The following is a 22,669-nucleotide window of genomic DNA, read 5'->3' on the forward strand; positions in this document are numbered from 1 at the left end:
ATCGTGTCCGCCTGCTTTGCAAGGCAATCAGTTACACAAGAGAGGGGAACTAAGGCCGGCATGGGGAATGTTGCCAGTCATGCACATGCGGATGGCTGTGCCTGTGAATATATAATTTCAAATTATGAAGCCCAGAGGGATGGGGCTTCATCACTCCTCTGCACTTAGGCAAGATTTAAGCATCCCTGGACCATAACTGAGGGAGGTCTCTCCAACCCGCTTTGGCGAATATACTATCAACTGTATGCACTTGCCTGCAAGCCGGATTTTGTTTGCCTTAGTAATTTTCTCTGTTTCCAGTTGTTTCAGATCTTACATCTAAATCCAGAGGTATCTCATGCTAATGTTTATACAAGATGCTTTTTGGCTTTTTCTTTCTTTCTCCCTCGGAGATTAAAATATTTTTGATGTCTCTGTCCCAGTCTTCCTTTCTGTTCAAAACAGAATTACACAAATTTATATCCTGTACTGCAATAAAAGCGTTCCATTTAAATGCTTGGATGAAGCAGAACATTTTAGCTGGGCTCCTAAACCCACGCAGGTACATGTTTGAGGGATAGAGCCATCTGTGTTTTTTTTAATGCAAGTTGAGATGCTAGAAGGGGAATCAAAGTCTGGGTTTGAAAACTGAGGCACGTTCCAAATGAACCCAAAGGACCCCAGAGTTAACCCTTCTGGAATAGGTCAGCCCCAAACCCCTTTTCCTCATTTATTTTGGATTTTCTCGGGCCCTCAAATGAAAGCACTGCTATATATATTTTAAGTTAAAATTAGCAAAATCACAATTTCAAAATTGTATGTATGTTGGGGAGAATAAGACTAGCCTAGAAAGAAGGTCCCTGCTGATCATACAGTGTCCTGTTGAAGCCGCTGTGAGCCATTACACAGACATCTCTTTGCTGCATCGTGGCCACGTTTAAGGTTAAGTCACCCAATGTTTGCTGAAGCTATTAACATGGAAGAAGATGACTTTGATCTGGAAATAGACGACATCTACAGGATAAATTCGAGATTTGCCTTGGAAAAAAAAACTACCACAGGATATCTTGATCAACTTCACAAAAAGATCACTAAAAGAGGAAATCCTCCATAAACATTCGATTCAAAAGATCCAATTGGATGGCCAAAATCTAGTCATTTATAAGGAAATCCCTGTTTCAATAAGGAGACGAAGAAAGGAATATGCCCCTCTAACAGACACTTTAAAGAAAAAGAGCATTTTATATAAATGGAATCAAATTGAAGGAGTAACCTTTACATTTAAGGGGAAGAGAGTAAATATTGACTCAATACCAAAAATAGATGAATTCTTAAAGAAAAACAAGAGAGAACTGGGTCTAGTATAGAAATTCAAGTTGAGCAGCATGGTAAGATAATAATTGCACAATTATGTTTATATGAATAGCTAAACTATGTATGTATGTATACAAATGGGGGGGAGGGAAAGAAATATACAATCACAATATCTGTAATAATTAATTTATTGATTTATGATAACCTTTTTTCTAATTATTATTATTTCAGAATCTCATATGCATGTATGTGTTTATACAAAGAAATAGGGAATATTCTGAAACTCGTTCCCTCTATCCTCTCCCCCTTATAATTTACCAGATACCCTCTCCCTAATTATTAATTAGTATTTTTATTAATTTTCACTTTCAATATTTTTTCTTTCGTTCTCTTTTTCTTTCAAAGACAAATTTGGATACCTCCTCTCCCGCCCGGTTTTGACTTAAGCTAAATAATATAGAAGTCATATAACATCTACGTAACGTTTACAAGATATTTATCTATATAGATACAGCGTGAAGCAAAACAAATCCTTACTGTCTTTTGAAGTAGCAATTACATTAACTAATTAAAATGCCTTTAAAAATATTTGCTAATAATGTGAACGGGATGAATAATCCTGGTAAAAGAAGACTTATATTTCATTACTTAAAAAAGCAAAATTGTGATGTGATATGCCTACAGGAAACACATATTAAAAAGGGCCTGGAAAGCCATATACAAAAAGAGGTCTTAGGGAAGTGTTTTCATAACGGTTACAAAAGAAAGAAACGAGGAGTTGCTATTTACATAAAAGATACATTATCACCAACAGAAATCTTTAGAGATAGAGAAGCCAGAATTTCGGCCATAGAGGCCATCGTAGAGGGCGGGGGGGAATTCTACTCGTAGGCATATCTGCACCGAATAACAACAAATCAGAGTTTTATTCTAGCCTGTCAAACTTGGTGTTAGATCAAAAATACGAAAATGTTGTAATTCTGGGAGACTTCAATGGAGTAATAGACACAAAGATACATAAGAGTAATCAAAATAAAAAAATCACTAAAAACAAAGAATACTGGGATACTCCCAAAATCATTTAAAAACCTCGTAGACCTGACCCAAACAAAAGATATTTGGAGAGAAAAGAACAATAACGTGAGAGACTATACATACTACTCTCATAGACATAAATCCTCATCGAGGATTGATATGATTTGGGCAACAGGTAACCTGTTAAGAAGAACAAAAAAGATAGAGATTGGGCCAAAAGTGATATCTGATCATGGATCTATTTTGTGGGAAATAGAAACACAAACGAAGCACCAAACATGGAGAATGAAAGATTGGCTTTTGGATAATGACAAGACGGTAGAAAAGCTTGCAAACGAGTTGATAGAATTCTTAAAAATTAACAAAGGCTCTATCAAAGATGAAAAAATAATATGGGAAACATGTAAAGCATATTCAAGAGGCTTATTAATACAAAATGAATGTATAGCCAAAAAAAAGAAGAGAAAGATAAAAACACGATCCTTAATGAAATTCGATTACTAGAAAGGCAACTCCAAGTAAAACCAAAGAATACACAAATTAGAGAGAAATTATTCATTAAAAAAACAGAAATGCAAGGTTTGTGGTCTGATGCCCTTTCTTGTTGTTCTGGCTCCTGCAGGCACTGGACGGCTTCTTCTTTGTTGTGAATCGCGAAGGACGAATAGTGTTTGTGTCCGAGAATGTGACAAGCTACTTGGGTTACAATCAAGATGAGCTCATGAATACAAGTGTCTACAGCATCTTGCATGTGGGAGACCATGCAGAATTTGTCAAGAACCTGCTGCCCAAGTCCCTCGGTAAGGACTTTCCTTGCTCTCTCTCCTGCCAAAAGTGCTGCAGAATCGATTAAGCAGCTTGTCAGATAAAAGTAAAATCCAACCCAGGTTGTTGTTACATTTTGACAGAATTGCAATAAAGTTCAGTAGTTGTACATGGGTCAGAAGCTAAACCCAGAGGCGTAGCTGGACCAGAGTGTGCCCGGTGCACACTCTGACTTTTGCGCCCCCCCCCCCCCCCGCGGCACCCCACCCCACTTACTTTTAGGAAAGGAGCAGGCTGGAGAAGAAGGCCAGAAGCCTGCCTGCGTTGCCTGGGCCTGGTGGGAACTACATTTCCCAGGAACCCCTGGGAAATGTAGTTCCCACCAGGCCCAGGCAATGCAGGCAGGCTTCCAGTCTGCTCCATTCCTAAAAGTAAGTGTGTGTGGGGGTTGCCGCGGGGGGGGGTGCCATGGAGGGAGGGGGAATTTTACCACCCCCACGTGACTAGAAATGGTGCGCCTGGTGCGTCGCGTCCCCCCTCCCCCTGGTGGCTTCGCCACTGGCTATACCTATCACACTCTGACATACATGTGGTGCGGCTCCTATGTCTGTGATTGCTTGTTGAAAATGATGATAATTTTAGCTTGTTTTCATTGCTGTCGGCTCGCTTTTTAAAATTGTATTCTAACTTTTGTAAGCTGCCTTGGCATTTATATGGGTAAAAAATTGTTAAATTAAAATTTTTGGCTCATTGCTGCAATCTTTGATGAGTGCTGGAGGTCCTCTGACATGCATGTTCACACTGTCTCCCCATTTTCCTGTCACATGTGGCACAGATATTTCTGGATTGCAGCAAATTGGTGGTTAAGTGTGACTGTGGCTTATTTCTTGCTTACAAATCATGATTCCAGATTATGATTAAAACATGGATTAGAATCCTAAATTGTAGGAAGAAACCAACCATAGTGTATAGTTCAGCCATTACTCGAAATAGTAGCTTTCCAGTATCCAAGATGAACACAATGGTGAGGGAAGGGAAGGAATGGAAATGCATAAACCTGAAAACTAACTAACCATGGTTGTCATAGTGCCGTGGTGGCGAACCTTTGGCACTCCAGATGTTATGGACTACAATTCCCATCAATTGGCCATTCTGACAGGGGCTGATGGGAATTGTAGTCCATAACATCTGGAGTTCCAAAGGTTCGCCACCACTGTCATAGTGTTTGAACACGGCCAGTAAATAATAGTGCCTTGGAATAGTTCATCCTGGAGCAGGCCCGATGAGTCATTGGTATCCTAAAGGGATGTCAGGATCTGGTTCTAGAAGCAACTGTTGTTGAACTGTCTGCAAATACTGAGTACAGTGGAACCTCGGTTTTCGTCGATAATCCGTCCAGGAAACCTCGGCGAAATCCGAAACCGACGAAAACCAAGGCAAACACTGGAAAGCAATGCAACTGCATGAGTTGCCGTTTGTTGTTGCAAAATTAGCGCACGCGCGCCGACGAAATCCAACGAAAACTGAGACAAAAATCTTCAAGGAAAAAATCAATGAAAACCAAAACCGACAGAAACCGACGACAACGAAAACAGAGGTTCTCTGTATAAGATTTTAGTGGCACCATATGCATTAGTGGCTGCTGCTTGTGATTTGTTTCTTTAATTTCAAGAAGCAAAGTATCTCCAAAATGTATGAACTTCCATCAGAAGAAACCTGAAAAGTATAAATACAGGGGTCATTTTTCACTCTGGAAACAAACAGTGGCATCCCCCAAAGCAAAGCTCATGAGCCTGCTGAGTAATATGATTTGTGTACAAAGGCTACAAAAACTGGGAGACGGAAGTAATTTAGGAAACAGTATCATGAGGAAAAGTAAGACAGATGTGTATAAAACTATGAACTGTCTGGAAATAAGGAATTTCTTTGCTTGGGAGTCCACAACACACAATGTGGGTTAGTGTTCCATCCTTTCCCACTCTCCGTTTCGCTGGAGCTTTATCTTAGTTGATTTAGCACTACTTGGAAGGTGCCAGAGTTTAGTAGGTGCAAGCTGCACTTGACAGCACAGGCGGGTGGTTCAGGAGATTAGGAGGGGGCTCTATTTTGCAAGCAGATCCAATTTAATCCTGCCGACGACTCGCTCGCTGCCGTTCAAAATGCGTGTCATTTAATCTGCATTTAAGCTCATTTTTTGAATAATATGCTTACTCAAGAGCATCATAATGTAATTCCCAGTAAGAACCTCAGTTGACTACTCAGCCAGAAAACCCCAACAGATGTAAAAGCTTTGCTTTCTCCACAGAGGAGGCAGAATAGGCTGAAAGCATGAATTGGTTACTGAGGGCCAGGCAGACAGCTGAGGCCACAGTTGCAACGGGCATCATCTGGCCAGCTCCTTGCTGCAGTGGTATGCTGTGGAACGTGGTTCATTTCAGTCAAGGGTATTGCTTCTGCTCTTGGATCAGTGCTTTGTTCAAGGTAGGTCAGCTTTTAGCCCTGTCAACCTGACTGGTGTTTAATCAGTTCAGTGTTGAGGCTCTCCTTGCTTAACACAGCTCTGCTTATCAAAGGTATGGCCCATCAGCTAAAGCCTTTATCGATGACAGTCCACTGATCCAGTGAACTCCTCGGAGTTTTTAACAGCCACTTGGCCAAGTCCAAGCAGCCTGCTCAAGATTGGGAAGATAGACAATAAAATTGTATGTAAAACGAAGAACAGTAAGCATTTTATATAAAACAAGTCAAGTTCAGAGATAATGTGCTTTTGACTTGCGGCTTTTGGCCCCACAAATGGCTGCTGCTCACCTGAGGGAGGGATGATTCCAGAGGCTTGGCTCCAATGATTTGGGGGGTGGGGTACGGGACGCACTGAGCGTGTGCCCCTGCAGGGGTGAAGCGAGGGTGTTCCGGGGTGGATGGGGGCGTGGCAGGGGCAGAGGACGCACCAGTGCACCGGGTGCTTTTCCCCCTTGCTCCATCCCTGGATGATTCTGTTGTCCCTTTTCACGTGGGTGCTGTTTCCAAGAGACTGTAGCTCCATTGATTAAATGGAGCTCCAGAAGAGAAAGGCTCTGATGGGAATGGAGGGGTGAGGGGAACTGGTTGAAAGCCAGCAGCCCCGTCCCTTTTGCCCATCGGAGCCTCACTACCACCATCTCAGCAATGGGAAAAGAAGCAGGTTAAATTACTTTGAGCTGTAAGTGATGTTCTTTATTTTCTGAAGAAAACAAGAAGTAAAAAAGAGAGTCTCGCCTGGTACCATATACTTCACCCAGCAAGAATTTGCTTCTTACAAACAGATAAGTACAACTGAGTTATGTGCCTGCTTTATGAAGTGCATCATAAATTTCGCCATGTTAGAATGAGAGACTTTGTCTAGAGGTCTGTTAATGCTACAGTGTTTTAATGCCCTCCCACAATCTAAACAGGTAAAAGTTTAAGAAGCCCTCCCAGAAAAAGGATTTATAACTCACCCAGAATAAAAACTTGATTTTGATATAGTTGGAAACTGGGATAAAGGGAGAGGAAAACCACTAACTATCTCTTTAAAACTGATTGACTAATAATAATAAAAAGAGGAGTACATTTAGTGGAGAAGGTGAGGAGGACATTTAGTGGGGGAAACCCTAGAGAAACAAAGGCAGACTCAAAACACAAAACGAGAGCCATTTCAGTTCCAACAATATCATCTTTTCCAGACCAAATGCAGAGAATTGAATCGATCCTTACATCTATGCAGAATGGTATATCAGAAGTGAAAAAACAAGATTGATAAAGTTGACAGATGCATGCAAGATATAGCAGAACTGAAGACAGAGATTAAAGGTCTGGCTAAGGATTTGCAAAAAGTATCAGATGGCTCTAAAACCATAGAAACGAAATTGGAAGTTTACCAGAAAGAAATCCAACGCCAGGCTGAAAAATTAATTGGTCTGGAGTTAAGACAGAAGGAATTTACATTGAGAATTCGTTCTGTGCCAGAATTAGATGGAGAAGATCTTCATATGGACTTTATACCAGAGCTAGCAAAATGTATGCCTGTTCCAGAAATGCAAGCAAAGATGGATAAAATATATCGTGTGAAATCACTTGCTACACAAAAGAAAAAGGTATTCCAAGACTGCATGATGTATTCAACATTCAGAGCAATGAAAGAAGATATACTTCACATACATTTTAAAAAGAAAATGCAGTTTCTGGAGCAGGATTTGCTAATCATGAAGGAGATATTGGTGAAGAGGAAAGAATACAGGTTCCTCACAGAGGTGCTAAAGAAAAATATCCCATTTAGATGGTGGCTGCTTTTTACTTTCAGTGGAACTCAGCAGAAGTTCTCTGATATACAAAAAGCAAGAAAATTCATCGGGGAAAATAAAAAACACTTTTAAAGTATGGTATATTAAGATGGAAATGTCAGAGGTTTAGAAAATATGATGTAAGGGGAGTTATTGAAACTATTTACAAAATATATTCAAAAATAATAGAGGTTATTTAGAAAACTGGGAAGAGCAATAAAATACATATATATGTATTTTATACACAAGGCATCTGCTCCACAATGGGGGCATATGTCTGTCGCAGCAAGTTTTCTTGTGTGGATGTTCTTCTTCCAGCCCCACTTTTGCTTTCTAATCTCTCCACAGCAAGCGAGACTACTGCTAGCACGAATTTAATTTTGCTTCGCCACCAGGGCAGGGAGATTTGCCAGTGAGCACAGCTCTGTCCTCGACCTCTTCCCTCTGCCCCCATCCAGCCTCCCTAGCTTCATCCTTCCCACTCTTCGCAGTGCCGCTCATGCCTTCCCCCTTGCCCCCCCCCACCATGTTGCCAGCTCCTTCTCTAAACACTCATATCAATATATCAATGTATCAATATGACAGAGTTGGCTTTTGCAAGGAACAACACTGACAGGGGCTGTTTATGGCTCCTGCCCACCTCCCCTGCTCTGCTTTTTGAAACTTTTTTTTTTCAGACAAGCCGCTTTTCTAATACAAGTCTCTCTCCCATGGCAGCAGCTGGAGAGAGGCCAGGGGCGGGACGGGGGAGTGTCTGTGGAGCAGCAGGGAGAGAACATCAGCTCTGTAGTATTGGGGCTACTGAGTGTTATCAGTTACCTTTAAGAAGGGTGGTGTTAAGAGAACCAGGAAACAGAGTCTGTCGAGACTAGCTGCAGGGAAGGCTGGGCTGCCTCCTAGCTTGTAAACAGAGAAACACAAAGAGACCACACTTCTGCCCCACCGCGCAGCTAAAAGGCCCAATTGTCAGTGTTCCATGAGCAATGGGCCTCTGTGTGCATATATAGTAATAGAATTCTGGATAAAGAGATAATGGTATCAAGTAGATTGTGTATGCAAGTTTCTGTAATCAGGTCATAAAACAAAGGGTGCATCAAAAAGTTCTTAGTAGGAAATAGAAAGCTGGTATAAGAGATTTTGATCATTTGCTATAGAATGTATTGTATATGATGAAGGTGAGGTGGGACGTGGAAGCCATGTAGTTTTGTTTGTTATTTAATCTGTAGTATTTATTCTTCTTAATCTTTACTATCTTTTATTGTTGTCAGTTTTGTAATGAGATGAATCTTTGGGGAATGGAAGGTGATACTTGTACCTTTTCCTATTTTTCTCTCTTTACTGTTTAATTCTTTGCAGGGTGGCTGGTTCACCATCTTGTAGCTTTGTAACTATATAAAAATATTATTTAAAAAGACCAGAGATAATGTGCAGTGAATAGAGGGATGAGGGCAGGTGGAAAGCAATGAGTTCCCATTCCTTGCTTTTCATTCACCATGCGGAGTCCCAGAGGAATGCTTTCAGGGTGAGTGGCAGATGAGAGAGTTATCTTTCCTCTTGTTATACAAATCCCTCCTCCACAATCATCATGTATTCATATCATAGTACTTCCTGGGGTAAAGTGTAGATGACTGGGCAAAGCAATGACAAACCACGCCAGAAACATGGGCCGTTTTCACAAGGCCACGCCGGGGGTTGGGTTGGCGCAACCCCGGTCCCGGTTGTGGTGGGGAAGACGGCGCAGCCTCCGCGCAGGCTGCGCCATCCCCCAAACACCTTACCGTGTCCTCCAGCCTCCGGCGCATCGCACAGGCCAAGGGACACCCCCGCCCTGCGCAACAGCTCGGAAGTTGCAGGGCAGGGAGGGCATGTCCCCTGGCCTGTGCGACCCGCCAGAGGTAGGAGGACACAGTAAGGCGTTTGGGGAAGGGGGGGAATGGCTCCTTCCAGCCGCTGTTTCCCAAAAACTTCGCTCGGGGATCGATGTTGGGAAACAGCGGCTTCGCACCGCTGGGGGGGAGCAAGGGCCGCGCGGCTGCGATACAGCTGCGCCCCCCATGCGAACAGCTCCCTAGGGACGGCGTTTTTGCCGTCCCTAGGGCGCTGTTATTGGCCCATGCAGAAAGGGCCATAGTCTGATGTGATATCACCCCGTGGATCAGTAATGATCTGGTGCTACCTTTACCTGTTTTTTACACATCTGTGTGCACATAATTAGATGTTACAGCCATGGTTATTCTCATACATACTGTCATGGAATGATGCTATCTGCTACAGCAGAGGGAAATCACACATGACTGTGAAAAGCATCTTTGCCTCTTGATCTCATACATAGAGAGCAGGAAACTATGCAGAGGTGCTAGGATGCAACTTCAAAGACCTAAGTTACCTGGTGGCCTGAACAGAGTTTTCCTAAGAGGGGGAAAACAAAGGTTTTTAGATTCCATCTTGAGACGTGGTCAGAGAAGGATCTCTGGACCATGGGTTCCAGGAATGGGGACAAAGAACTTCCAAATAAGACTGTATTCAGCTGAACAATCTCTAACTGCATTTATGTTTTATTTCTTTGCTTTGAACTTTTACAATAAATCGTTGAGAAATCAGCTGGTTGGAGTTATTGGAGAAAAGGACCCAGGTCTTTACTGAAACAAGCACTGACTCGTACATGGACCATGCTTTGCCTATAACTCTTACCTAGTCATGCACATACACACAGAACAGCTGTACTGAACAGCTGTACAGAGGTCAAGTTCTATCAGGGCTGGCACAGAAGGATGAAGAGAATCAGCATGTAGGAAAGCAGGAATTGCACCCCAGGACTGGAATTCAGGAAGGACGATTAATCTGATGGGATGGTTGGAATTGGTTGGGAGCAGCAGCCAAGGTGCAAGGCACCAATACTGGGAACTTGCAGGACAACACCCTGAAAGTTTGTTAGTGTTTGTGTGCCCACATGCACATACATATACTCCCTAGAACAGTGGTGGTGAACATCAGAGCCCTCTCTGTGGGCACGTGTGCACAGAGTTCATTTTGTGGGGGGGCGGGGAAATCGCCTCACACACACACACACACACATCTAGGCTGGCCTGGTCCGCTGGGCACGATGTGTAGGTAACCCTCTTGTGCTGTTAAACCCCACTGATTTTCATGGGAAGAAAGGGCAATCCTTTACCTGAGAGTAAGCTCAGTTGCTGGCAATGGGATTTGCTTCTAAACCCTCCTAGAGTCGTGATTCACCCATTCAAAGCATTGCACGGTTGCTTCAAAGCAAAGCCACCGACTACCACCAAGCTTACTCCCAAGTAATGCGTGCCTTGGATCCAACCGTTTTTTCTAAACTAAAACCTCAGTATTCAGGTTAAATTGTCGTGTTGGCACTTTGCGATAAATGAGTGGGTTTGGGGTTGCAGTTTGGGCACTCGCTCTCGGTTCACCATCACTGCCCTAGGACATGCAGTGCCATTGTTCAGTGGTCCACTTAAACAGAGACGTAGCAAGTGGGGAAAGCTCCCAGTGCACTAGTGCATCCTCCGCCCCCAGAATGCTTTTGCCACACCCCCATAGGGGCGTGTGCCCGGTGCGTCACACCCCACCACCCCGCACTCTTGGAGCTACGCCTGTGCACTTCAATCTGGTAGTCAGCTTAGTGATCTCACTTCCTTTCATGAACATTCAACTGGACAGGATCAGCACAGAATCGCAAATGCTGCCAGTTTCAAAATCAATTCAGTTAAACCAGTGCCATCCCCTGGAGTGTGCACTACCTTCACATTGACTTGAACATGGCATGCATCAGATCAGCTCCATTGAATATGAGATCGATTGAAGCTAATTCAATAGGAGGCAGGCTCAAATCAATATTTCACTTAATAAGGTGTTAAACTGATTTTAGCTTACTGTGATGCATGCTTGTATGTGGACATGGCTTAATATTTTGTTGTTGTTGTTTTTAAAGCCAGTGACTCCTTCAGCCAGAGGTGTTGAGGGTTGAACTGGGAATATCTACATGTAACACACGTGTCCTACCATTGAGCATGGCCTCTCTCCTTAAAGCTCTACTATCAGAGGTGGGATCCAGCAGGTTCTCACAGGTTCCTGAGAGTAGGTTACTAATTATTTGTGTGTGCCGAGAGGGGGTTACTAATGGGTGATTTTGCCACGTGATTTTTGCCTTAGTTACGCCCCTCCTCCACTCCTCAGCAGTAGCGCACAGAACTTGAAGCAGTCTAGCAGGAGGCACACCAGCGTGCATGGCAGCCTGCTCCTGCGTGCATTCGTTTCCCGCCCAGGGACTGGCACAGTGGCTGCATCCTTGCCACAGCCCCGCACAGGAATGCCCCGCCCCCGGAATGCCTGGCCATGCCCCCGGAATGCCCCACCCAGCCCCATTGGCGCTACGCCACAGTTTGAATCCCACCACCATGGGAACCTGTTACTAAAATTTTTGGATCCCACCACTGTCTACTACGTGAAATCTTTTTCAGCACTGGCATTGCAAGGAACTGAACCCGGACCACTGAAAGCAAAACATACGCTATACTATTCAGTTGTAGCCCCCTCCCCAATTTCCCTCCAAACTTAGGGGTTGGCTATTCATTCAAATGTGATTATTTATCTTGTCACAGGGTTGGAAAAAACCCATTCAGGATAAAACAAGATTTTTTTTTTGCCTCACTATTAAAATACTGCCCAAGGAAGAAAACCTTATCCAGATGTTACACATTAAGGCAGCAAAGCATAGATTTTTAAGACTGTTCTGTGGGAATCATGTAGCTGTTTAACGCCATGTAAGGCAGTTTCACGTGTACATATGATCAAAACACACTGCCAAGTGGTCTCCAGAGATGTATTGTAATATATTGGTGGAAATTCAATTAAAAATTATAACAAAAAAAGAAAGGGAGGAAAAAGAAATTTAATTGGATGTTGTGGGTTTTCTGGGCTGTGTGGCCGTAGTCTGGTAGATCTTGTTCCTAACGTTTCACCTGCATCTGTGGCTGGCATCTTCAGAGGTGTATCACAGAGAGGTGTATCACCTCTGAAGATGCCAGCCACAGATGCAGGCAAAACGTTAGGAACAAGACCTACCAGACCACTGCCACACAGCCCAGAAAACCCACCATAACCAGTGGAATCCAGCCGTGAAAGCCTTCAACAATACATTAATTGGGTGTATTTCAGTGCCTAGTTCTGGTGGGGGAGATTTCCTGATTTCAAAGGCCCACAATAGAAGCATTAAAGAAACCTTACAACATCTTTGGGATTCATGATAAGATGAACAATAATGTATTATTGAAGGCTTTCACAGCTGGAGTCAACCAGTTGTTGTGGGTTTTCTGGGCTCTCATCACTGACATTGCACGAGTACCTATCTGTATTACATGCACAGGATCTTAGAGAATCGTAGAGGCCAGGACTGGCCCATCCAGTGCAGGCTGCACAAAGAGGCACAGGGGCACAGCAAGTAGGAAGAGCCTGGCTGGAGTCTCTATTAACCTGATGAGACTTCGTTGCAGCCAGTGGTGGTGAAAAGGGACTGGCGGTAACAGCTAAGCAAGAGTCACAAACATGACATGGAACCTGCAGCATCAAAAGCAATGATAACACAGACCCTTGGGTTCTGTTAGCATGAAGGTTGCAGCTTGCGTAACTGAATTTATTTAAAATATTTTAATACACTCACAACCAGATTGATTCACAAGGTGGTTTAAAGATCCAAAATGATTTGGGGTGTGTGTGTGTGTGTGTATTTCATATATTCTGATGTGCAAAGATTCTAAAAATAATATTTTTTCAATAATATGGTGCTTTTGTGTGTGGTGTTTATATGTGTGAATAAAGAGCATAGGCTTTCCTATTCATTTTATGTCAGCGCTTGATGCATGCCAGTGTTGCCTGTACTGTCATTCTTTTTACAGAACTTAGGGGTTCCTTTCTGCTGAGATTATGATTGCAGGCTGTGTCATATATGACTCGAACAACAGAGTCACTAGGTCAGAATGTCGTTGCAACCACAGCTCATAACAACTCAAACAAGACAAGAAAGATAGTAGGGAGATCTCATAGTTTGGTTGTAGAACATGTAGCTTGCGCTTAGGAAGCCCCCAATTTCAGTCCCTAGCATTCCTGGTTAAAAAGGTTGCTTGTGGGAACACTGAGAAAGACTTGTGCCTGAGATCTTGGAGAGTAGCTGCCAGTCAGGACTCTGTTAGGTATGCCAATGCTCTGACAAACTGCAAGACACCTGTATGTAACAGTAAGAGATTTTTTGATTCTACAGCACGAGGAGAATATGGATAAGTCCCCAACACTGGTCTTCTGCTTATCCACTACTTCAAAGCCTTCTTCAATAGCCTTTCTCAAACCTTCTCTTCCAACAGTAAATGGAGTTCCTTGGCCTCAAGAATCCACACGACGCAACAGCCATACTTTCAACTGCAGAATGCTGATCCGTCCTCCAGACGAGCCAGGTGCAGAGAACCAGGAGGCCCGCCAGCGTTACGAAGTGATGCAGTGCTTCACGGTGTCTCAGCCGAAACTGATCAAGGAGGAAGGTGAAGGTAAGATAGAGGATCACTTATTTGGAGACAGAAATAATACTTGCTTGTGCTGCACTGCATTTGTGGGGGTGGGGGAGAATCTGCAAGCTGTCCTCAATTGTCCTCTTGCAGGACATTTCTTGCAAGGAGATTGCAGCTCTGTAAGGTCTCAATTTCTCCCTGCAGCATTTTCTGCTGCCTGGACTCAGGATGACTGCAGCTCAACATGCAGCCTGCAAGCTGCGTTTTAGGTTCCTGAGCGGTACCTTTTGATGATGGTTTTGCATGAGAAAATGCTGCAGGGAGAAATTGAGACGTTACAGAGCTGCAATCTCCTTGCAAAAAATGTCCTGCAAGATGATGGTTTGGCGGGGATTGTTTTTGAGGTTTGCTTTAGTCATCCAGTTCCCTGTTCTTGGAGGTTTTTTGGCTCTTGCTTGCTTGTACATGTGATATAACACCAATCCACCATGCTTTTGTACTTTGGAATGACATAACCCATCTATGCAGTCTTCACCCAATATAACTAGCCTGCACTCTGGTCTCTTGCAGGTTTAGGCATTCAGTTTTGTTTGCTATGTTCCTCCTCAGAAAGTGGGTATCTTCTGTGTTGAGGACATCTTCTTCTCCCTGGAGTACAGACTAAGGTCTGGTTCACACACTACAAAGACCTTGCGGCTGCTAGGGGCGCAGTTCCGATTGGGACTACAGTATTTGTGGAGAAGTGGTTTCATACTTCCCTCCAACACCATTTTCCTGGCCTGAAGCAGTCTTGGGGAGCTGCTATTTGCTCAATTAGGAAAGTTCCCAGCAAACTTAACAGTAGCTCCTCAGGTCCATTTTGCATCATAAAAAAAGGCTCAGAGAAGGCTAAAGTTCCTCCTTCGCACATGCTGTGGTATTGACCGGAACTGGGGGCTGAAGGACAAAAAAAACCCTCATGTCCTCATGGAGGTTGTGAAAGATATGTATTGTATGAACCAGCCATAAGCCAGTAGAGGGAAAAGGAAATCAATTGGGCCTCTGTACAAAAGTTCCTCTCTCATCTTGATTTGGCACTAAATGAAACATTCAGGGACATCCCACTGAAAGAAGCCAGTGTTGATGTGAATTGGGAGAACCTCATCACTCTTGCAGAGGTGTGAACTGTCCTTCAGTTGCTGCCCCTGAGGTTGCTTGTATGGGCCCATCTGTTCCAGAGAAGAAGTGAGAAGGTAGACGGCAGCCCTCTCAGGAGGAGAGGCAGCAGGAATGTCTTTGTGCCTGTCTGGTGTTGTTTGAGGCAGCACTTCTAGTGCCTGAAATGGAAATGAGGCCAGGGTGCCAAAGGTTATTTGCAGACATACGCCTTCATTTTGCTAGCTGTAAGGGTAAGGAGATGTTGCCTTTCATGACACACCTCTGTGTTTCCTGATAATTGGAACATTGCTGCTGCAAAAGAGTCTGGGCTCATTTCTCTAGCAGTACTAAAGTACTAAAGTCCTTTGAATTATATTTTTTAAAAGAGTTGTTTCCAGAGACACAGCTATGAGCTGAGATGGATGGATGGATGAAAATGTATTGCAGGCTAGGAAACCTCAGGTTCTAAATACAAGGCTTTTGAAAATGCTTGCCCTCTCCAGAGTTGTCTCCCCTGATGTTCCTCCAGCCTCTGTCTCTGTCTCTCAGATCCCCACTTGAAACCAAGAGCACTTGATAAATACTGCAGATCACTCAAGCAATCGTGACTTTGAGTCTTGCACCTCCACAGGGTGTACATACCTACCCGGATGCTGTTCATACATGGTGTACATACATGCCTAGCAGATCCGCATTTCAGACTGAGGACATGCATATCTGCACTCTGGCTCAGTCCCATAATATAAGAGAGACTTTTCCAGCAGAACACTTTGGGCTCATTTCTCCATAGCATCCATTTTGTTCCAGTGCATTAGCTGAATTAATCCATTGCAGTTTACACAGGAGATCATGACAGGAAGGAATAAATCAAGGGGGGATCAGGGTTATGAGCAGATACTTTGCCTGGAGCTGATAGTTGTTGGCTTTCATTGCAGCCTTTATTTTACAGTGCTGCCAGATCCAAATGGCCTCAGAATTAATTCTCCCAAAGAGCAGAACGAACACACACACACACACACACACACACACACACCATGCCAACCCTAGTCGTCCTTCCCCAAGCAAACTTTCTATACACTCTAAACTAGTGCAAAGGGTTTAATTCATCTTAACAATGTCGCCTTTCATTGCAAAACGTAGAAAGGCATCGGCTTAGATTTGGCTGTAATTTTCCTCCTGAAGCTGAGCTGAGGGGAAATAAACAAGTTTGAGCTTCCTCCAAATTAACAAAGATTGGGTAGCTCAGCTAGCCGGCCTTGCTCTCGCTTTAAACATGGAGTGAGGGTGTCACAATTTCCTGGGAAGGCCTCCTGTGCAAAACCCATATTCATATAGTAGCAGAGGCGTAGCTCCAAGGGGATGGGGCGCTTGCGATGCACCGGGTGCACACCCCTGTGGGGGTGCGGTGGGGGCGTTGCAGGGCGGGGGTGGAGGACGCACCAGTGCACCGGGCGCATTTCCCCCTTGCTACGCCTCTGTATAGTAGTCTCCTCCCTCCCTCAGTCTCCAGTTCTCTAGCAGTGTATTTTAGCCAAATTTGGTCACTGCTTAATGCTCAGTTTTTGGTGTGGATTGTCAAAAAGATGACTTGCACATTAGAGACGAGTTCGTGCTTCCTTTGGCAAATTCCTGCATCTGTTCCGGAGAGTTGGCTTCACTCTTGAAGAGCTGTAATTGAAAGTCATGGGTCCGTGACGTGGTGGATGCGTATCAGTGTGGATGGCAAAACGGAGCTGGAGGGAGAGTGGAAAAACCAAGAGCCAGGCAACCCAGTGGGGGGGGGGGGGGAGCGGTGTAAAGAATTTGTAGGCACAATTGTTCATATTAAAAACAATAGTCTCACTTCCTTATCTTTCCCACTTTTCACTTTGTTGTTTATTTAATTGGGGCAGATTTGCAGTCCTGTTTGATATGCATCGCACGAAGGTTACCTCGAACCACAGCCTCCAGCACTTCAGAATCTTTCATGACCAAGCAAGATACTACAGGTATTATTCAGAAGGGCAACTGGATGCTTTCTCCCAGAGAGCTGGGATAGGGAATTCATGCGTTCCCAGACGGCAGGGGCATGGCTAGGGAAAATGGAGCCTGGGGCAGGCTCCAAGTTTTCCGCCCCCCATGGGCCCCCACACCATCCCCCACTTACCTTAGCCAGCAGCAGAGCTTGGTGGGGTCAGGCAGGGAAGCCCGCATAGGCCTCTGCTGGGCCTGACTGGGCAAGGTTGTCTCAGCAGCAGCTTCTGTTGGACCTGGCGGGGCAGGGTGAGAAGGGAAGGAGGAGAGGTGTGGGGGTGATTTTCACCCCCACGTGACCCCAATGGCGTCCGCCTGGGGCATTTGTCCCCACCCTTCCACATGGTAGCTACACCACTGCTAGACGGTAATATGTATTTAGGATTTCAGTATTTAAGCTTTTCAGGGACAGATATGGACTAAAGGATTACTTGTAAAGGCTTCCTAGAAATTGTGGGTTTCGGCTGGAGCTTGACCAGAAACATGGTTTCTGGACAGAGGTTCTAGGTGTAGAAGAGATGGGATGGAGTAAGAGCCAGAGGCAATGAGGTAGTGGAAGGAAGTCCTTGAAGTCCTTTGTAGAGTAGTGGTAAGTGGAGGAGAAGAGAACACTGTAAGCTGCTTTAGGTTCCCATTGGAGAGAAAGGCTGGATATAAATCAAGGACAATAGCATTGAAATAAAATAGTGGCCTGGCAGGTCACAAGGGTGGAAGATGATGACAAATGAAGGTCCAGCATGGGAATGAATGGCGGTACAAGAGCAAAACAAATGTGGTTTGAAGACTGAAAAGCTGTACAAGTAAGAAAAAGGAGTTTGGGTTGGCTGTAGAAAGAGACTGGGTTTCTGTGTACATTTAGTCCATAAATGCTTCATGATATAAGAATAAATATAGAGCTGAAACTGTTTTGTTTTGCACTGCATTCCTAACATGGCTATTTTCCATTTCTCTTGAACAGGTAAAATCATCTCCATTGACACCAGTTCCCTGAGAGCCGCAGGCCGGACCGGCTGGGAAGATTTAGTGAGGAAATGCATCTACGCTTTCTTCCAGCCTCAGGGCAGAGAGCCATCTTATGCCAAGCAGCTATTTCAGGAAGGTAAAAAAAAAGGCCCTTCTCTTTGCATGCCTCTGTGATGGTTGCTGGGATAAGTGCTTTCCGGACTGAAAATAAAAATAAAAAAACCAATGAAGAAGACAAAGAATGTTAACGAAGAAGTCCAAAGGAAGTGGCTGAAATGGCTGACTAATGCTTGTGGCCCCTTCAGCTGGCCAGGAGAACTTATCCTGCACTCTCCATAGAATTCCAGCAGGCTGCCAATCATTTCTCTGCACTGCTGTGGCAACCTGGCCCAGAGGCAGCTGGCCTCAAGCTTGGGTGTAGCCTGCCAATCCAGAAGCTTTCTTACTGGCCTTTCAAGAAGCAAAAAAACCCCAGGGAAGATGATCCAAGTTGTTCAAATGTTACCCCCAAGGAGACTGCAGAGGGATCTTAAAGTTTCTTAAGAGCGGGGATGATAATGTAGTTAGATCACTGCACCAAGGCCTGGTTTAGACATTTGGAACAGAGTGGTAACATGAACTGCGCTATTGCAGTAATGAACTGTTACTCTTGCAGTAATGAACGACACTATTTCAGACATATGAGAGCCAGCATGGTTTAGTGTAAATTTAGAAGAGTTTGGATTTATATTCCCCCCTTTCTCTCCTGTAGGAGACTCAAAGGGGCTTACAATCTCCTTGCCCTTCCCCTCTCACAACAAACACCCTGTGAGGTGGGTGGGGCTGAGAGAGTTCTGAAAAGCTGTGACTAGCCCAAGGTCACCCAGCTGGCAAGTGTTGGAGTGCACAGGCTAATCTGAATTCCCCAGATAAGCCTCCACAGCTCAGGCGGCAGAGCGGGGAATCAAACTTGGTTCCTCCAGATTAGAATGCACCTGCTCTTAACCACTACCCCACTGCCTTGGTTTTCATTTTTAGTATCCTGCCTTTCCTTTTATGAAATGTTTGTATCTTCTGTAGCTTTTATTTGTTTTATTAAGCGCCTGCTTTGAAAATTCACTGTCTCCTGAATGTTGGTAACTGCTGGTCTGTTTAATTTTAATTGGATTTCTATTATTCCTGTTTTTAATGCCTGTTTTGTGATTGCTTTTACTGTGCCTACTGAGGTGGAGTTATTTTGCTAGTCTGAGCTTAAACGTTTTATGGTTTTAAATTATATTGTAAGCTGTCTTGTATATGTCTTAACATTAAATGTGTGGAAAATAACTATTTTAAATGAGTGTATTCAGCCCATGAAGAAAAAATGGGGTAAAAGTATAATGACTAATATAGGGGGTGGAGTCTTTCTGCATTTGTATAGTGCCACTCTCATATGTTGTATCAGTAGTAGCTGCAGGAACTCTGCAAGATGGGCCAATACTACCATGAACCCATACGACAAGAGGTTGTCTGAGGTTATGAAAACAGCAACCAACCTATCTACCAGTGTGCCCTTCCTTATTTTTTCTTGTCTACTTTCTGTCTTCCCTACCCCCTTCCTTTGTCTCCCATGAAAGTGACCTAATGTACTCAGTAGAACATTGATTGGTTGATGGGGGTGGGGTGGAGGACTTTATCCTGCCCTTCCAAAGCTTTGGGCAGTTCATAACAGTATATTCCAGCTGAGCAACAGATGCGAAACCCTAAAAAATCAAAGGCAGAAATATCCCAAAATGCCGTATGAGACCCCTCAGTGAAGTAAATCAGATCCATACGGATCAAATCCAAGTCCTCTTTCAAATAACTTGCTCATAGGGGTTGGGCTTTCTTGAACACTTTTAGAACCCTTTTCTAGAGAGGCACGAGAGCAATGATAGAGGAAGCTTTTGAGCAGGTGGCTGTGCTACATACAAGCTTGTTTTCTGCGGCTCCAGAGTCTAAGACCAGGAGCAATGGGTTCAAGGTGAAAGAAAAGAGATTCCACCTAAACATCAGGAAAAAACTTCCTGACAGTAAGGGCTGTTTGACAGTGGAATGCACTACCTCGGAGTGTGGTGGAGTCTCCTTCTTTGGAGTTTTTAAACAGAGGCTGGATGGCCATCTGTCAGGAGAGCTTTGATCATGTGTTCCCGCATTGCAGGGGGTTGGACTTGATGGCCCTTGGGGTCTCTTCCAACTCTATGATTCTGTGATACCAACCATGAAGAGGGGCACATGAAGTTCACATAGAAGTTTGTTTAGGGAGAATCAGTCCTTCAGGGAAATCTGGATTCAAACACCTGTTCAATCACAAATTCACTTGGATAGTGATTGAGATAGATGTATTTGTTTGATTCGGGCGGGATCGCTGTGTCAGGCTGTTTTTCCATTTATAAGGGATGATGGAAGGACCTCTCGAAAGCCCCTGATTGCCAATTGCTGTATTTTACAAGCTCTGTAGAAATGCTTACTAGAGTTGGTAATGGAGGGCAAAGCATCCCAGCTTATAAAAGCATCTTCTCATTTTCCCCCTCTCTGCCCTCCAGTGATGACGCGGGGCACGGCCTTTAGCCCCTCCTATCGGTTCACACTAAGTGATGGAACCTTGCTGAGCGCCCACACCAAGTGCAAACTCTGTTGCCCTCAAAGTCCAGAGATGCAGCCTTTCATCATGGGCATTCACATAATTGAGAGGTGAGTCTTCAGAGTGCCTCCCCTCCCCCCACCCCCGCACTCAGTTTTGTGATAGCTACTTGTTTACTCTTGGGGGGGGGGCATTGCTTCACACATGACAGTTTTTCTTTGCAGAGATCATCTTTGGTAGGAAAATATTTGTTCACCAACATGCGTTAAAAGTGATGTGAGTCCTGGTGGGGCCAGACAGGTGGTGCACACACACCAGGAACGTGCAGGTTGAGCCATTGCCTGCATGAACCATAAGGGTGCCTGTAGCAAGCAGAGCACAAAATAAAGGCAGTTAGTGCTCATTTAGCAATGCCTTATACTGGCTCCATCTTTTGGCATTGCCGCCCCTCCCGCCTTGGAACCGGGCGCCACCCATATGGGATTTAAGCTGTCTCTGTCTTAGAATTTCTGTATGCTGCTATTGATTTTAAGGGTTGACATTGTGTTTTAACTGTTGTTAGATATCATGTGTTGTAAACCGCCTAGAGCCCTCCGGGGATGAGGCGGTCTACGAAAGCTAAATAAATAATAATTATAATAATACACGAGTAGGAACAGAAAGGCCAAGTAAGAACAGAAAGACCTGAACTCTGTATAAAACAATGTGGACTTTTCCAAAGACTGGCTGTTGTGGGTTTTCCGGGCTGTGTGGTTGTGATCTGGTGCCACAGAGACTGGTGCCACGGAGAAAAACACATCTTACCGTGACATGCCTGTGAAGATGGCAGCTATAGATGTGGGTGAAAGATTAGAAGCAAAAATCACGGCCACTCAGCCCAGAAAACCTACAACAACCAGTTGATTCCTGCTATGAAAGCCTTCGACCATACAGTAGCAGAGAGAGCTTTTTAGAGGGGAAAAAGGGCTTTGGCCTTTCGTTATCTTCTCTCTCTTCCCAGCCCTTGTAGAACACGTTCTCAAACCACTTCTCCATCCACAGTACTGTGGAACAATTCCTCACAGTGTGACCACTGGTGACACCAGAGAGCTTGGCGGAGACAGCTGCTTCTTCCACCAGTATTCTGCACACTCCAGTATGGAGGAATGTATAGTGCAGGGGTCTGCAACCTGCGGCTCTCCAGATGTTCGTGGACTACAATTCCCATCAGCCCTTGCCACTATGGCAAATTGGAATTGTAGTCCATGAACATCTGGAGAGCCGCAGGTTGCAGACCCCTGGATAGTGCAAGTGGGATAGAAAACGGGGTTGGGAGATTTGCAAGCAGTTTGAAAAAGTGCTTATTTTTTTTTTAATTAAACTTTTTACCCAGCCCTCCCCCCCCGAAGGGGCTCACGGCGGCTACAGCATTTTAAAACAACCAGTAAAGCAGCATACCATTAAAACAGATTAAATAATTATTCTAAAATACTAAACTGTGATGGCAACTTAACTTGCATATCCCCCACCCCCGGGAAGCCAAAAAAAGATGTTATCCCGGCTGGCCCTCAGGGAAAGCCCGGTGGAATAGCTCCGTTTTACAGGCCCTGCAGAAACTACTCAGATCCCGCAGGGCCCTGATCTCAGACGGGAGCATATTCCACCAGGTAGGGGCCAGGACCAAAAAGGCCTCAGCCCTCGTCGAGGCCTCCCGGGTGGTTTTCAGGCCAGGGATTTCCAGAAGGTTCCCCTCCAAAGAACGGAGAGATCTACCTGGGCAATATGGAGAGGGGCGGTCCCTGAGGTATGTGGGTCCAAGACTGCTCACAGCCTTAAAGGTCAAAACCAATACCTTGAAGATAACCCAGCACTCGACAGACAGCTAATGGAGATGGAATACTCTTTCACTCTTATCATTCTTTCATTTCTGGAAACCAGGTTTTGCAGACTTTTGGTATTGTTGCTGAACCTGATAATCAACAGTGGGACAAATAGATCTTAATACAATGGCTATTGTAGGTGTTGATGGAGGCCAATCTCCAGGTGGGCCCTGGAGATCTTTCACAACTACATCTCCAGATGAC

At 44.5% G+C, this 22,669-nt stretch overlaps 1 protein-coding gene across 9 annotated transcripts in view; it reads left to right on the forward strand.

Annotated features, from left to right (window-relative positions):
• The window catches only part of NCOA1 (nuclear receptor coactivator 1), a 353,900-nt gene that overhangs the window by 285,950 nt on the left and 45,281 nt on the right, over positions 1-22,669 (forward strand). For all 9 annotated transcript variants that reach the window (XM_048516939.1, XM_048516949.1, XM_048516888.1 and 6 more), the window contains 5 exons: positions 2,951-3,128; positions 13,772-13,951; positions 16,942-17,037; positions 18,021-18,161; positions 20,569-20,716. In XM_048516939.1, coding sequence (XP_048372896.1) covers positions 2,951-3,128; positions 13,772-13,951; positions 16,942-17,037; positions 18,021-18,161; positions 20,569-20,716 — 743 coding nt within the window. The remainder of the gene's footprint in view (positions 1-2,950; positions 3,129-13,771; positions 13,952-16,941; positions 17,038-18,020; positions 18,162-20,568; positions 20,717-22,669) is intronic.

Source organism: Sphaerodactylus townsendi, linkage group LG01 (assembly GCF_021028975.2).
Source record: "Sphaerodactylus townsendi isolate TG3544 linkage group LG01, MPM_Stown_v2.3, whole genome shotgun sequence".
Classification (NCBI taxonomy): Eukaryota; Metazoa; Chordata; class Lepidosauria; order Squamata; family Sphaerodactylidae; genus Sphaerodactylus; species Sphaerodactylus townsendi.